This window comes from Ptychodera flava, chromosome 4 (genome assembly GCF_041260155.1).
Source record: "Ptychodera flava strain L36383 chromosome 4, AS_Pfla_20210202, whole genome shotgun sequence".
Taxonomy (NCBI): Eukaryota; Metazoa; Hemichordata; class Enteropneusta; family Ptychoderidae; genus Ptychodera; species Ptychodera flava.
In genome coordinates this window covers 10288449-10305704 of record NC_091931.1, presented here as the reverse complement: position 1 = coordinate 10305704, position 17256 = coordinate 10288449, and the positions used below count along the sequence as shown (strand labels likewise).

The 17256-nt window shown below is 38.2% G+C and overlaps 1 protein-coding gene across 1 annotated transcript; it reads right to left on the bottom strand.

The window, feature by feature from the left end:
- Positions 1-3786: 3786 nt before the first annotated feature.
- LOC139130596 (coiled-coil domain-containing protein 34-like) lies at positions 3787-5437 on the bottom strand. The gene is made up of 2 exons (XM_070696345.1): positions 5382-5437; positions 3787-4336 (listed from the first exon to the last, which is right to left on the bottom strand). Exons 1-2 carry the CDS (start codon positions 5435-5437, stop codon positions 3787-3789), a joined length of 606 nt encoding a protein of 201 aa, XP_070552446.1.
- Between the last annotated feature and the right edge of the window lie 11819 nt (positions 5438-17256).

Genomic DNA, 17256 nt, shown 5'->3' with positions numbered 1-17256 from the left:
AAACAAATTTGTGCACCCCAAAAAAATGCGATATTTATGGAAGGCAATATTACAAGACAGACATGTACAAGTCTAGTGCGTGCAGTGAATCCAATGATATACAGATGAACCTCAGTCTCAGAAATAAATTATAATATGGTTAGAATTGAATTTCAAGGGGCAGTCCCCAATCCATGGTTATCACATTACCGGTAGTGCATGTTGACATTGACTGTGTGATTTTAATCCTTTGTTCTCAATGTGAAATTTGTGTTTAGTTAATTTATTCATAGATAAAACTGATAAAAAACCTACTCATGTAATATAATTGAATCCTCCATTTATGCTATTGATGCAAAAGAGATTAAATTCCATCTTTTGAAAATCACAAGATTTTGGCTGATGAAGATGCTTGAAAGTGAAACTGGGTGTCACAGTGTAAATTGAAGTAGAAATCCTTGCACAATGTTTAAGGTATTGATTTACAAGAAGTAGTTGTAAAGGTGTAATTTTTGTTAGGCTGATTTATATTCCAGGCTCTTAGAGTAGTAAACTGGAGTTATCACATGAACTGGCCCGTATCTCCACCTGTGTGACGTACACCAGCACAGATAAGAAATCCATATTACCCCTGTTGTACGTCATCAACCGGAACTTTTTTCCTGCAATGGTACCGTTCGTACATGCACGTCGCGACACAGACCGATTTGTCGTGATCGATGCCGTGCTCTCATGGCATTTTGACAAAAAGTTGATAGAAGGCATGCCCAACGAAATTTCGAGTCGCTAGAGCTTTACTATTCCCAAGAATCGAATGAGGATACCGTCGATCGTTTGGCTCAGTAACGTCCCCGGGGTAACGTCATGACGGCTCCAGTCGCAAGGCTCAATGTGGATATCGTCGTACCTGGCGATCGCCAAGCGACGTCGTACCTGGCGATCCCGATTGGCGATAAACCCGAAAGATACACCTCAACGAAAGTTCAACTTAATAAATGAATACTGTATAAACTTCGGGAAAGCGACATAGAAGGCACAAATATCGACGATCAACGATAAATTTCCTTCATCACACAAATACTATTCCGTTGTTTCTCGATCGGAATCAAGCCTAAGCTGTCAAACTGTAGCGTAAACTCTGCAGTGCAGCGCTGTAGAATCCGATGCATTTCGAAAGTGGACTCGGACAACACTCACAACAGAACAGAGTTCCCGTCTAGTGACAAAATTGGGAAGTATACCTACGGGCGATATATGTGTCACAGCAAACATCAAAGTCCGTATGACGAAAACATTGACGACTGAGATGGCCACCGGCGCGGCGGAGACCGGTGACGGCAGTGCCCACTGTACTACAACTACAAGCGTACACTGAGTGTGTCATCGATCTGAAACTTTCAGGCTCGCCAAGGCCGTAAACTTGTGATATTTTAAAAGCCACAGCATCTGTAAGAATGATAACTACTGTTTCGATCGTGCCGTTGCATTCGCTTTATAAATATAATTCTAAATATTCTAAATAACTCAAAATACTATCGTTATCCGTCGCCATCGCGGTGAAAGCTATGTCCGCCGATGGCAGACTTGCCTTGGCATCGCTCCAGCGCAAGACAATGATTGACACGCGCACGTGACCGAATCCGTATGTCTGATTGGTGGAGATACCATTCCATGTATCAAAGTTTTAGCTTAATGGGATTTATGAATGGAAGAATACCTGTAAACATTTGCACATCTCCTGGGTGACGGACCGCTTTACTCATTAAATATAAGTAATCCGCGTAAATAAAACATAAAATCGCGATAAAAATCATGCAATTTGTTACAATAATTTTGATCCATCCACATCAAAGAAAAATAAGAAGACTGTTCATGTGATAAATATATAATCCCATGGAATTTTTCTCTGTTTGACGTCATCGTATACTCGTGTTTTTCTCGGAGCCGCACAACTTCTCGCCTTCGGCTCGAAGTTGTACGGCTCCGCGAAAAACACTCGTATACGATGACGTCAAACAGAGAAAAATACCATGGGATTATATATAATTATCCAAGAGAAAAAAATGTCATTGTGGTACATGCGTTTTCGGGAGGGTCATCATATTTTGCGCAAGTATAAGGTGGCAAGAAGCTCGTCGATAATGTGTATATATTTAAAAGAATCGATGTATTTCGTTGGCATTTCCTATTCAAGAAATATCAAATGGGCAGTCAAAGGTTTGGCCGTAAGATCTTCTTCTGTTAAAAGTGACCCCCAAACATAGGTCTATAAAAAGTGACCCTTCCTCTTGGACAAGTTTTCTAAAGTGACCCGCCCCCAAATCCCCCGGCCCATCCCCCTGTAACTACTGAAGGCTCCTTTAGGTGATCTAATAAGCCTATGCACGTGTCAATATTGCAATCGAGTCAAATACAGCCTTTGATGTTTAAATTCAACTCCATATTCATGTAAGCAAGGTGATATAACTTGAAAACGATAGCGCTTTTATTCACGTGTATGAAAGCAAATGCACGTAATTTGTGAACTATGAGCGGATCGATCAGCCCGGACCTTGTACATATAGAAATAAACGTACATTATCTTCATATAATGGAACCCACATTGTATAAAAATTTCTATACACGAAAAGAAAATGCGTTGTCATTTTTGATATTTTCACTTTTTTCAGCAAGAAGTTTCATTACCATGACGCACTGATAATCGATAGTAAAATCTGGGATAAGATATACATGCACTCCGATGGTGTTTTTTCAGAGAAGGGGTAGTAAACGCCTCAACGCCTCAAAACCAAAAAGTTGGAATCGTGTAATCAAGCCAAACTGACAATGCGGATACCAATATCAACATTTGTAACCCGGAATAGCTTCCTGATATTCAACTATTCAATTTGGCCTCCATGCATCACGGCTAAGCTTATGACTCAACACTGCTGACAATTTTAACAATTTCCACTAAACGGGAGAGGACTGTACATTTACTTAACCAAGTCATCCCTTTCCCTGTAAACAGTTTCACAATCACCGTTGATAACATTGGGTTTTGGCCGACCACAGTGGGGAAAAAGTTAACAGAGGATTTAATGTCAAGGAAAACCTTGTATTGTGGTGAAAGACCTGCTTATCGTTGATGGCGCCCCTTCGAACGGAGCGGGCACGTCATTTCGTGAGAGAGAAAACCTGAGATTTCAGACGTTATACCTAATATTTTTTGATCATGAATATGATTATGGCCCTATTAATCATGGCAAGGCAATTTCAAGTCTGATCTACACAAAGAAGTTTTCCAAAGAGTGTAACACAAGCCGATATTCATTTTGTGTTATCCTTTATTAACGTTAAAGAGAGAACAAGAAGTGCAGAATATAATTTTTACTTAAAAATGTTTGTGATCAACAAATACATCAAAATTTGAACTATTTATAAATCAAAAGTGTGTCTATGACTATAATCAATACAATGGAAAATTTCTAGCATTTTAAATTCTAGTTATCAGCATTCACTGCGTTATTTTTTTTTTCAGGGGGTCGGATTAAAGTTAGACTGGTTTCAAATCCTTCGGATATCAATACAGCCGCTGAATGTTGTCATAATTTGTCCCATTTGTTATGAGTTCATCATAACGATGAAGAGACTCTTGAACTACGTTCAGCGTCTTCAACGCACAGCAACCTTAATACAAAACGTTCCCACGAACAATGTGACCTAACTAGGTCCACTTCTTTATCTTGAATCGCATTCAAGTTCTAATGATGGTCAAGTCGGGCCGACTGTGCATGGACGACAGTGACGGCATGTAAACTTTGCCTCTTACTCAATTTTGGCCAAGGCTTTGAGCTTGGCAAAGCTATCTCCATATGATCTATCCTTTTGGAGGGCAGCTCTCTCTTCCCTTTTCTTTGCACTTCGCATCCTAATCTCCGTGATCTTCTCCCTTCGTTCGGCCATCTCACGTTCGATGACCTCATTCTCGTCTTGGCAAGCTTTTCTTTCCTTAACCCATTCTTTGCATTTCTCAGCCGCTTCTCTCTTTTCAATTTTCTCAAATTTCTTCTTCTGGCTTTCTTGTAGATCTGCTATGATCTTTATTTCGCGTTCTATATTCTCCTTCTTCTGCAGGTTTTGCTGTCTGTCATACGCCACCAAGCGGTTTTTCTTCATCTCGCTGACCAGTGCGTCTCTGATGTCCCAGACGGCGTCAAGGAATTCCTTCTTGCGTTGTATTTCTTTCTTCGCTCTCTTTCGAAAAAACAACCTCTTCTTCTTGCTCTTTTTCTCTATCTCCTCCTCCATTGCAGTTAGATGACCTTGCAGGGCTTCCCACTGCTGTAGCAATGTCGCATACTTCTCTTCTTCGTCTCTATACAAACAAGACAAATTTATAAAAAAATATGTGATCAAACAAGTGACCTCAGTCGATGACCCGGACAGTAATACTATTGTTACCCTTCTACCGACCAAGTAACTTTTGATTTGGTACACGCTGCGATAACCATGAGTAAATTTTACAGTGCCGGTTAAAATAGTATGCAGGGATATGCATTGCACATTTGTTCTTCACATGGAGGTCATTTTATCTCATGCGATAGCTTTAAAGAGTAACCCTTGAAGGGCAAGGCAACGAGGAAGTTCACCTATAACGAATGATTACACGTCATAATGTAATAATCTATATTATATATTTAACGACCAAATTTAAGTTTTAGGCTGATCAAAGGACTAAGCTTAGTAGTGCTAACGTTTGATAATTTTTTCACCATTTTTGTTTTGATTGTCCATAACTCCGTGTTCAACTTTCTAAAGCATGTCGATATATTCAGTATCCAGCTTGTCAACTCAGCCAGTAAACTAAGTCTTACGTGTGTAAACTGCATTGTTATTGTTGAAAAGTGACTTCTGGTCCGGACAAGCTATAGAATTCAAATGTAAACAATAACAATGCATTTTACACATATAAACGCTACGTTGACAAGCTAAATATTGTGTGTTTCAACATTCTTTAGGGAGTAGAGTAAGAAGTTGTTATTGATATTCAAAATAAAAGTAATATAACAATCATCAAAAGTTACCATTCCTGGCCCTTGAAACTTGTACCGTTTCATCCTGATCGTGAATTCGGTTTTGGAGTACGGGTCGGAGAGATGTAAACGCTAGATAACAATAACCGTATGCAAGCTAGCTTTGCATGCATAACAGGGGTTTGCAACAAAGCTGTTGATCATATCTAAAGCATGGAATACTGCATAAGGAAAACATTAAAACTGTATGAACCAGCAAATACCACTTTGTGTCGTTCTGTTGTCACATATAAATCAACGTTTCAGCTGTGCATATTGCTACTCAGGCAGTTAGACTACAGCTTCTCAACAGTCACGTTTTGTATTGCCCAAAACACTCTAACTCACCTTTGCAAGACAATTTCCTCAAAGACATTCCAGTCTCTGGAAACTCTGTTACCCATTTTTGTGTGTTTACTATTGAAAAAACCAGATTAATCGCTCAGTTTTCGAAGATTTTCTGCAATATTGACGCTCCGCAAGTTGTTCGAACAAGTGAGTAGCTTTGATATTGCGTGTTCTATTTCCAGAAAGAATAACTGTATGACGTCACCAGACTGCGCACCACTTTAATGTGGACGCTCTTAGCGTCGGTTGTTGAGTGATCGCCCTCTTGAGTTCGACACGCGAACAATGTGTAAAGCTATGATATTACTGATTTCCGACGAGTATGCTTTCGTACAATATAATTGAGAATGTATGGCTTAAGTGCTTAACCTTCACAAAAATTGTTGAAATGTTCGGAAGGGACAGAAGTTTATGAAAAGAGGAACAGGAAAATAAAGATTTAATTGAGAGCGAACGGACCACTACTGCGCACATATCTCCTGCCTCTGTAGATAACTGCTGGAAATGCCATCATAAGATCAGCAGTTGATTGATACGAGAGAGAGAGAGAGAGAGAGAGAGAGAGAGAGAGAGAGAGAGAGAGAGAGAGAGAGAGAGAGAGAGAGAGAGAGAGCGCACAACAGCAATGCAGGTGTCTTTAGTTTGCGAAAGTTATATCAGTTTATCATGATTGCTATTATGACAAGAAATAACAATGATCAATAATCATCGATGGGAAACCGAAGGGAACCGATTAAAGGTAAGCCTATACAGTCCCATGCAGGGAGGGAGTATGAGTCACTCATAAATAATACAATTTCGTAAAAAAAATTCACAACTAGACACGACCAGCCAGGTAGGTAATGTCAATACATTTGCTCTGAAAAAATGTGGGAGTCAAAATTCTCAGTCAAATGTTCGTTCTTTTTTTTCTGGTGACATTTATGACGTCGACGGCCATGATAAATTATTCTAAAACAGCGACACTTGTTGCATATAGTCATGGTTATTCTAATTATCAATGCCGAAATAAATTAAGTTATTTGATATCAATTTAATGTTTAGTTAAGAAGTCCTAATTCGCTCCTCTCTTATATCGCAAAGTTTTTTATTATCTGTGCGAAAATGATGACCACTAGTAAACGTCCTTTCCTCTACAAAGGAAAAGTTCAGGAAATGTAGTGTTTATTGTTTTGGGAACAGTAAATGTCATTTCAAGCAAGAGATACATGGCGCGATGAGTTTACACAATGTGGGCTGAACACGTCATAGGATGAAGTCTCGTCTGCAGTTTGACTCGCCTAAGATAGTAAACTTTAGCACTATAACACATTTAAAACTGCTATCTGCGTGTTGTTGTTATAGAGATGGAATCACATATTAATGTAGACATTTTTGTTGTGAAGAAAACAACTGTGTTATATCTATTTTTAGCAGCTGTACAGAATTCACACTGAAAATGGACGATTGACATTTGATGTCGTCCCATTCTAGTCCGGCAGTGGAGCTTAATTAATTGACAGACTGAAAATTTTGTTTTGTTGCCATAACTTTCAACTATACCCTTTAGAAATCCAGAATAAAAATCAGGGGTTATCGTGCAAAGTTTTGTACTACAGGAAGAAAATACCAAATATTTACTGACACTTGAAATTCAAAATGGCCGCCATCCTATGTGGGAATTAAGTTTTCGATTTTCACAAAAGTAAGCCGGTGAGATATTATTTACTCCATAGGCTTCACAATGAGCACCCCCCTCAAGAGGTAGACGAAATATAGTGTCAAAGTGTGAACCTCCCAATGTCTATCTATCCCCAAGGCGCATTCTATTTTACCAAAAGGTCCGTGTACTGTATCCCAATCGGACATTTATACCAGCATTTTTTGTGTCAAATTTTCCCCATGAATTCATACAGAATATTACACTGCAAAACACTAATCTAATTTCAATATGCATGAGATGTGTTAAATTTTCACTCCTCATCGGAAAATGTGTTAATGCGATTCACTGTAATTAATATTCGACATATAAACACACATATTATAGTTGCGTTGTCAATAAGGATTTTATTATATGTGCCACTAAAATTATTAATGTTTCTCTGAAAGAAATTTAGTTTTTAAACAATTATACAATACAATATGTTCTAATTTTATCTTGAAAAAATACTACATTTTTCTCGTATTTCTATGCCTTTTCTCCATTTTCATTTTTAATACTGAACCTGCACTATCTTATCTGTTGATAATTTTTTTTCATGCATCTTTGATCTTTTATCTAATGCCAAATAAAAGAAAGAGATTGCCTATGTGTCCGGTAATCCGACCTACCCAACAAAAACCCTCCGACCCCACTAATTGTTTTCGCATTTTCAACAAAGTTCGAGCAAGTTCTGTAAATTTTAATGTAGTTCACGTGTCTTAGCCAAAGACAAACATAGAAAAATTCCTCCGACCAACGTAGTCTAATTTTGGGAGGTATGTTACCGGAAATACACATTTTTTTTCACTTTGGCTTATACACAAAAGCGATGCACCTGCTACAAGCACAGATTCCATAGAGACAATCCATGGCAAGAAGTGGTAGTGGAGAAAGTGACGAAGACCAGATCGCAGGTTTCTTTGAGATAAGGATAAAGTACTCCTTATTGTCCTCTCTTACTGCATCTTTGCCAAGGCTCTGAGTTTAGCAAAACTCTCTTCGTAAGTAAGTTCATGTCGGTTGGCAGCTCTTGCTCTTCTTTTCTCTTCCATGCGTTTTCTACTTTCAGCAATTTTCTCTCTCCTTGCCGCCATTGTGCGATCGATGACATCATCGTCTACCTTGTCGACCTGTGCTCCCTCTATACCTGTTTCCTGTTTTTCTGGTCTGGACCTTCTAGCGGCTCGACGTTCTCTTCTTTCGTCACCGCGTTTCCGGAGACGGATGTTCTTCAATGCTTTGTCCGTAGAATCACCATCCTTACAGCTGAGTTTCCTTCTCTCATCTCGCCCGTCAATGAGTTCGGGGTTGTCAGTCACTAGCTTCTGTGTCTCAGTTTCAACTTTCTCAAGTTCATGACGGACTTCTCCACTCTCGCTTCCCTTCATTTCTTTCTCTTCTGTTTGACGATCACTTGTGAAAAGCCTTTCCTTCATCGCAGTTACTGCTTCTTCTTGGATTTCTCCGATGTTGTCAACGGTTGCCGTACATGTTACCGTGAATTTCTGGTTGAACTTTATTTTTCCTAAAGATCCACCATTTCTTCCTGTTCCTAGACTCTACTGTCCTTTCTTTCTTTCCACTGTGTAGAATGATAAAATAAACATCCTAAATAGAATTTACATTGATACGATGACAGAGCACTGAATACTTGTGACTATGTTCAGCAGCTCTAGCACAGACAAGGAGTGGCCGCACACGGTAACTGCTCTAATATTTGGAAGACTCTAACCCGTCTGCTGTTCATGTCTTTGTTGTCGTGTCTAGTAAATTAGCTTTTCTTTTTCGCTTGACCCAGGAATGTTTGACGCCCACGATCTGATAATTTTTACTAAGACTTGGCCTACATATACATAAATCAAAACCACTTGATCCAGGAGAAGTTGAAAAGCTCACAATGTGACAAATTTTCTAGAAGATGTTAGACTAACGCGTACACAAATAGAAACAAAAACATGATGCCGAATCACTTGATTGAAATTGCGTTCGTCTGTTGTTTGTTGACTTTAATTTTAAATTGCAATACATTTAGGGCTTGCATAGATATATAAGAACCGAATTCGTAAACATTTAAAGAGAATGTAAGTTTTCAAGCCAACTATCGTCATACCGCTGTAATATGGATAGGAATCACGTAAACTCACCTATTGTCGACCGTTTTCGGAGCACTTCCACGCCTTTGAGATGATATTTGGTTACCCATGTTGCTGTTTTTTTCACAAAAATGATGGAACAGCCTCAACAGGTCATAAAAGAAAGTCAAAAGCTTTAGTAGCTTTTCAAGTGTAACGAAGAACGAATGCTAGTAAGAAAAGTATAGTAGCTTGGTAGCGTTCTATCGTTCTATGGCGATTTTGTGACGTCCTCTAGCAATTTCCATGGCAGAGTTCTTATCACGCATTACCTACAATTCCTAGTGTGTTCGAGTCGGCTTACTCAGGTAGATAAAATGGATTTCAAAAAACTTCAGAATGATCGTTAATAGAATAAGCAAAACAAAACAAAATAAATAAATAGAAATACATATACGAACAAAACAGTGATTAAATCATTATAGAATGTATGAATGAATAAAAGATAAAAACTAAAACAAGTAAATACATAAACTCCGATACTTGAAGCTCGAAAGCCCTTAGGCCTATGTGTGGTGATCAGTCCAAACTTTGACAGATAAACTGAGATGTGTTTGGATAGTGAAATAGTACTAGTGGTCGTGCTTGGGTCACGACTTTATTAAATGCAACACAACTATGTACTTGGGATATTCGATTACAAGCCATAGGCGTATATAATTTAGTAGCAAAACATTTTCGGATATCATATCATCTTTAAGCACATGCGGCCCAGACACTATTAATAAGCTTATTATTAAGTTTTTCTCACTGTTTTCTCTATCAGTTTCCTCTCCTTTTCTTCATGCTCTGACTGATCGTAGTAAATAAAAATAAATGACTTTATAGCCTAACCTAGCCTCTCGACTCTTTATTTATTTTACACCCCATTACAAGGACGTTTATCTCTCATATACACACATCTTGTAATTATTTAGTCAACACAACTAATTATACTAATTTGTGGACTTATCAGGGATTTATAGGTTAGTCAACATCGCGAAAGATAGGAAAGGTTACTGAAACTCCTTTTTCATTTACATCTCTATCTTTCCAATGTTGATCAACCCTTGATTAAGTCAACGGATTAATATAATTAGTTATGTTAACTAATTAATTACAAGATGTGTATATGAGAGATAAGCGTCCTTGTAATGGGTGTAAAATGAATAAAGAGTCAAAAGAGGCTTGGTTAGGTTATATAAACCATTTATTTTATTCACTCTGATCAGTCAGAGCATATAGACGCAGTCCCTCTATCCATAGAGGGACTGTGATGAAGAAAAGGAGAGGAACTGATAGAGAAAAAAGTGAGAAAAACTCAATAATAAGCTTATTAATAGTGTCTGGGCCGCCTGTGCTTTAAGGTACAATGCGCCTCGGGGACAGATATTCGGACTCTCAAACTTTTACAATTCTTTTCTGATCTACTTGCGGGGGTTCATTTTAAAGCTCTTGGTGAAAGAAATTTTTAACCGGCTTAGTTTTTCGAAATTCGAAAATTTGAAAATTTTATTTTTCTCCATAGGATTAACACAGGAAAGGCGGCCATTTTGAATTTTGAATGTCGGTAAATATGGAGTTATTTGTTTCCTAGTACCAAAATTTGCAGGATGACCCCTAATTTTTGTTCTTGATTTTGAAAGAGAATGGTTGAAAGATTCCTCAAGAAAAGTTTGAACAAAAGTTTAAGTCTTTCACTTTCTAGGCGCGAACTACCTTAAAGACTAACCATCCAATAAATAGAGAAATTCATAGTGAGCAGATATATAGTCTAACACATATGGGTATCTTTCAAGTTGTGCATTCTGGTGCCGAGCATGTTACATGCTCTTATATAGTATTCTTCCTTATTTTCTGTCATCAAATGGTTGACTCCAGCCTTTGAGTATCCGACAAGAGTTTGGGTCATATAACGTTCATGGCAGAGAAACACGAAATCAGGCCAGAGAGCAACACACGGAGAGCCAGAAGACTTTAAGTTAACAGTTATCAATGAACAATGGCCTACGGGGCAATATGTGTATCACCGTGCACAAAATAGTGTTGACTACGGAACACAAAACGAGTGCATCTCCGTGAATGTCATGGTACAGTTTACTATTATTTCTACATTGCTGCCTGTATTTGACATTTTACAGTGAATACGTTATCAATAGAGTGCAAAAAAGATGTGAATGATCAGAAGGTATGTTCAACTTGATTTTTTTCTCGAACACCGTGATGTATCAACATCATTTTTGTGTCATCATTTTTAAAAAACATTTTTTCTTACTTGCATGTTGCAAAATTAATGCTTTAAAATTATTCACTCGGTCTGAATATTAATATGCAGCAGTCGTATGTAATATTGAAATTTTAATGTATATAAAATACAACCGACACCAATATTTGTGTACATATCACATATGTATATTGTATTCATAGGCTAAATAATGGTTATTTCAACATGATAAGATGTACAACAAGAGAAAAATATCAAAATATGATGTTTGTAATATATTGTTTGCTATTGTTGTACTTTTGCATTAAGGAATTTTGAATGCGGGTATATTAGAATAATCAAATATTAAAGAAAAAAGATGGGGTCACCAACAACGTCTGATTTAGAGTCACTTTTGTCACTTACTGATATCAATGTATAAATGCATTCATTTCGAGTTCATGCCGTGAATGAAATATTCACATTCTCATCGTAAAATGACACAAAAGTAAAATTTTGAACAGTAAATATTCTAATTAAAATGAAGGAAATGTGTTATTTAGACTGATAAATCCAAAATGTCCACCGATACATTTAAAAATGCTTGGCTTAGGAATGTGGCTCTACAGACTGCTGACCACATTTCTATAACCAATACAAAATATTTATGTGTGCGTGAAAAAGGGTTGTGTCGAACATCTGCGAGCAGAACTGCGCAATACATGTTCTGCACGTACATTCTTAATAGCTATGCAGCTATATGATAGTTTTTGAAGGGGGACTTGAAAAATTTCGATAATATAGACGGGGAATTCGAATTTTTTAAGGGTAGTATGAGGGGATCTGAAAACAGATTTCGATCGCGATTTCTCCAGCACTCCTCCTCACCATTATTTGTGACCGCAGCCGTGCTGCCGGTAGCGTTCACTCTAGGCAAGCGCAAATGCAACGTAAGATCAGATGCGAAGACAGCGTGGTTCTGATCAATGTGTGATCATCTCACTCGCGAAAAGAATCATCAACACGTTATAACCTGCTGGAATCACTATATTTCACATAATCTCCGAAAGTCTGAGGACACAGTGGAATGCACAGTGGCCCTGCGCGGAAGCTTTGAATAGTGATGGCGCCCTCATAGGTCATGAATAGTTAAGCGTCCGTCTTCTTTCTGACAGAATGACCGCTGTGCTTCAGGTAGATTCGACGAGAACACAGAAATGGCAATATCTCCGTAAACGAGAAACATTACCCCCGATATCTAGTCGAAAAGAAGTTACGGAAATATATCATTTATCCTTCTTTGCTGTTTCACGGCCTTGTAAAAATGCCGGTTGCGTCGGGGGAATAAACTGTGAGTGCGAACCCACAGGTTTTCGGCTAAAATCCACTTTTGTCTGAGAACGAAGTATCCTCCCAACTTAAATAGCAGGCAGAATTTGTTGGTAAATTTACGATATTATAATATGCTCGGCTGGAATCCGGCAATCTGATTGGCTGGAGCCGGGGTTTATATTCTCTACAAGAAGACCTGCGCGCCGCGTAACATGCGAACAAGTCTATGGCTTCAGATTGTTTTTGATCGTTAAATTTTAGGCTAGTGCAGCTTGACGAACCAAAATATGAAGAGTTTCTGTAAGCAGCGGAGTCTGTGTAACAACACCACAATTTTTTAAAGTTTTATGAGCGTTTTTTTTTAAAGAAAAAATTCTTCAAGTTCGATGTCTAATCGCGATATCGATGCGTTGCGTAACCGTAGTTTATGACTGCAACGGTGCACGCGCGCGCGTTCTGAAACGTTCTTTTTTAGTGTTTGTATGACGCTTGGCGCTCCTGAACTGTTGTGCCAACTTCGGCCCTAAAATAACGAAATTGTCCACTTGTTTTTAACTTCAACATATATAATGAGGTTATAAACGGTGCGCTCGGTATTTGGTTGCAGATATAAGGACCTCTGGGGTGAAAATTAGCATATTTGGGTGAAATAATCACCGAGCGAAGCGAGGTGATTATTTCCCGCCAAATATGCTAATTTCAGCCCAGAGGTCTTATATCCGCAACCAAATACCCTCGCTTGCCGTTTATAACCTCTAATTTAAACCTTCGTCTCTAGTGTAGAGATAGTTCGATGAGTTATTTGCAGTTGTGACTTTGAGAGAACTCGAATAAGAAGTTTGAGACGTCGTTGGAGACTGCTTTATGGAGGTCCGTTCTGGTCAAAATTATGTGATGTATAATAATTTTAATGTGTCAAAATTAATTTTATATCGTATCGAATTAATTTAACTAGTACTGGCAGTTAATTTTCTATATTCCTTGACTTGGTTAGAAAACATTTTAAATTAATCTGACACGCTGGAATTAATATTACGTAGCATAGAATTAATTTTTACTATTTTCTTGTAACTAATTTAATCTGTTAAAATTAATTTCATATGTTGGAATTAATTTGTGTTGTCCAGAATGAATTTTATCAGTATATCGAAAAGATTTTCCATTTTCTATTTACAAACATGATGTTTTGCTCGAAGATTCGCCTGCTCAGGTGGCTGTCGATAGGAATTTGCCAATGAGGTTTATTATCACAGTTGCTGAACGATAGAAGAAGTCAACGAAATTCCAAATTTAGGCTGATTTGATATTATCTGGTATATTTTTGCCAACAATTTCGTAGGTCAATATTGATCTTGAAAGTATCCCATTGGTACCACACCACATCGGCCGCAGACCTGGCCGTATTGTATGGCGCCCTCGCAGGTTGTATAAGCATACATGTAATTTGAGCCATGTCGCCACAGCTTTCATTTTACCCCTGGGACCGCGACGTGCCCGGCGCGCACAAAATCTGGCGTGTATTTACAAGTGGGAAACATACCTGTACATTTATTTGTGAAAAGGCAAACGCATGTCGGCAGTTTTAGTCTTCCATAGTATAATGACGGCAGAGCAAAAATGCCGGACCGCGTCGGGGGAACTGAGTGTGAGCGCGAACTCACATTGTTTCAAATTAACAGTTTGAAGGTGCAAAGACGAAGTATCCACCCAACTAAGCCGGCATGTCAATTTGCGAAATTTTACCCCTTTAAACCTTCCTATCTTGGTCAGGTACGGTTCAACATGTAAACAAATTGTAACACAGTTCCGAGTGTTTCGATACATGGCAGCCGCCGTGTGGTATGCATAGAAAAGTATGCATGCCACGACGCGCCCGCTATATATCGAAACACACGGAACCGTGAATTGTAATTAATGTTTTGCGATCGAAACACAGGGAACTCCGGCTCCTTGTTTGTTAGTTTGTTTATGCGATACGCGTGATCATTTTTATTTCCTTATACAATAAAGAACCAATAGAGAGTTGTAGCTGTGTTCATGTTTGCGGATGAAGAACAGAATTTGTTTGTTTGATAGTTTACAAAGTATAGTCAATAAATGGTAAAATAGTTTCTAATACAATTCCACATATGAAATAAAGCATACTCCGCCTTTGTCATGAGGAGTAAGCACGCCACCATTCTCTCTGAATACTTACCCTTGAGTCACTAGGAAAGGTATAGGCCTAATACAAAAAATATAAAAAATACATAAAAAAAATAAAAGTTACACTCAGATTGCCTTCCGGTAGACTAAAGTTTGAACCAAAAATTAAACAGTATAGTGAAAATTGCAACCTTTGTTTAGTATACAGAGACAAATAATTGTCGGTTCAATGTCAGAATCATGTTTGTGTATCTGGCGGGTCGATATCTTCCTAAGAGACTGGTGTGTCAAAAAAAGCAAGTGAATAATAAAATTCGTGGCCATGCGATGTATTTTAGGCAAGTATCAACCCGTATTGTAATTAAAAAGCATACTGCCCATATTGAACATTTCAAAAACATGTTTATCCTCGTCTCCAAAGTGAAAAATAGGGACACCGTATGAATCCACCGCCCCCCCCCCCCAACGAAGAAACTGACCAGTCCCTAAAAGTGTCCTCCGTGGTCCTCCGTTTGATGTTGTGTATGACGCCCTCTCACGTCATAACAGTGCACACATCGTTGAGTGTCGAATCTGTACGCCACCGCAGATTGATGGTTGTGACACTCGCAGGAAAGGATGAGTACCCAAACTCGTTCTGCAAAATTTCAAAACGCCACTTATCTAGGATTTTCGACAAAAAGACACGCCTATCGTATGGGAGCTAAATAAACCAGAAAACGACCTCTAAAATCTAGTGGTGGGTTTGCTGCGGATCCGTATCTCTACCACTCCCTTTGTGGGTTGTGTTACTCCCCCAACACAACAAGCAAAGGGAGTGGTAGTGCTACGGATCCGCAGCAAGTAGCGGGTAAGATCGTTGCAAATACGGCAATCAGATTGTCCAGGGGCTATAAATTTTTCGCACAATAATTTAGGGCCAGGGGCTTGAAAAACTGCAGAATTTCAGAGGTCTGGTAAAGACCCCTCCTACCCAACACAATTTAGAATGTAATAGGCAAGACAAAACACTGGTGTGGGCACACCAGTAGCGTTCATTTTGTCACCATTTGCTTTACAAGGAATCGGCACTAGGAACTACACAAAAATACAAAGCATTAGCTATCTAGGTATTATGATTATAAAAGGAGTGCAACCGTCTCCTGAAGGTCTTAAACAAAAATTTCACTGAAAAAGATTTCATCATGGTTATCAGTGGCCCCTTTGAGTTGTCACTTGGTTAATTGAGTTCTTTCTGAGGCAATAAAATATCCAAATGTATCTACTCGTATTGGACTGACACATGATAAATATTCAGAACTTCATAATCTGAAAGAGTTTGGAAATAATTGAAAGGCACACCGGTGGTTTTGCAAGCAAAACTGCTGCCTTATTGTCTTTAGTCTTAATTCTGGAAAAGTAAACTTTTGTGAGCCATGTCAGGAAAACATGTCTTTGCACTCAAAAAGTGTAAAGTACAACTTTGAAGCAAGATAAGCTTACTGCCGTGAAATGTGTATTGTTCAGACTCTGAGGTGGAATGCTGCTCGGTGAACGTGAGATATTCGGACTTTCAAAATTTTACAATTCGTTTCTGATCTCCCATTTGTTGGGGCTCATTTTAAAGCTCAAGCTTGAAGTAAGAAAAAATTACCGTCTTACATTTATAGAAACTCGAAACTTTCGTTTATTCCCAAAGAATTGATGTCACATTAATGGTGGCGATTTTGAATTTAAATGTCCGTAGGCCTAAATGTTAGGTAAAATCTTTTATTTGGTACCAAACTGTTCACAGTGGCCCCTGATTGTTATTCTAATTTGATAAGCCTTGAATGGTTGAACGTTTCAATGAGAAAAGTTTGATCAAAAGTTAAATCCTTACACTTTGGAAGCGCGTAGGCCTATATTATGACCAGCAATTCTGCGCCACTTCGCAAATTAATCTGCCCGGGACGGTAACTTTGACATGCCAGTCCCTGGAAATCGAGTTACCCTCACTATGCATGCTTTCAGAAACTCCTCTTTCACTCTTATTAGGACATGATTTGTTACGCCATTGATATGACTAATTGGGTTCGTTTCGTCAGAGTCAATGGTGATCTATTCTGATTATTCACAGGCCTCTGTAGTAAGCTTACATATTTCATGGGATGTTAATTTTCCGGATCAAAACTGTTGCATCTTTTGAATGTTGGTTTTATACGATTTGCATTTTTTAAAATTCATGTGTTTTGACAGTATATTATTGAATATCAAAATATTTAACAAACTCTTTTTACTTCTTAGCTTCCAAAGATTTGAATTGAAAAAATAAACAACAGTGATCTCCATGGTTTTTCTCATAGATGCTTTTTTCTTCTCTTTCTCTGTGATTCAGTTATCCTTATCAGTTTTACTGTCTGTCTTTTTTTTTTAATTTTGAAT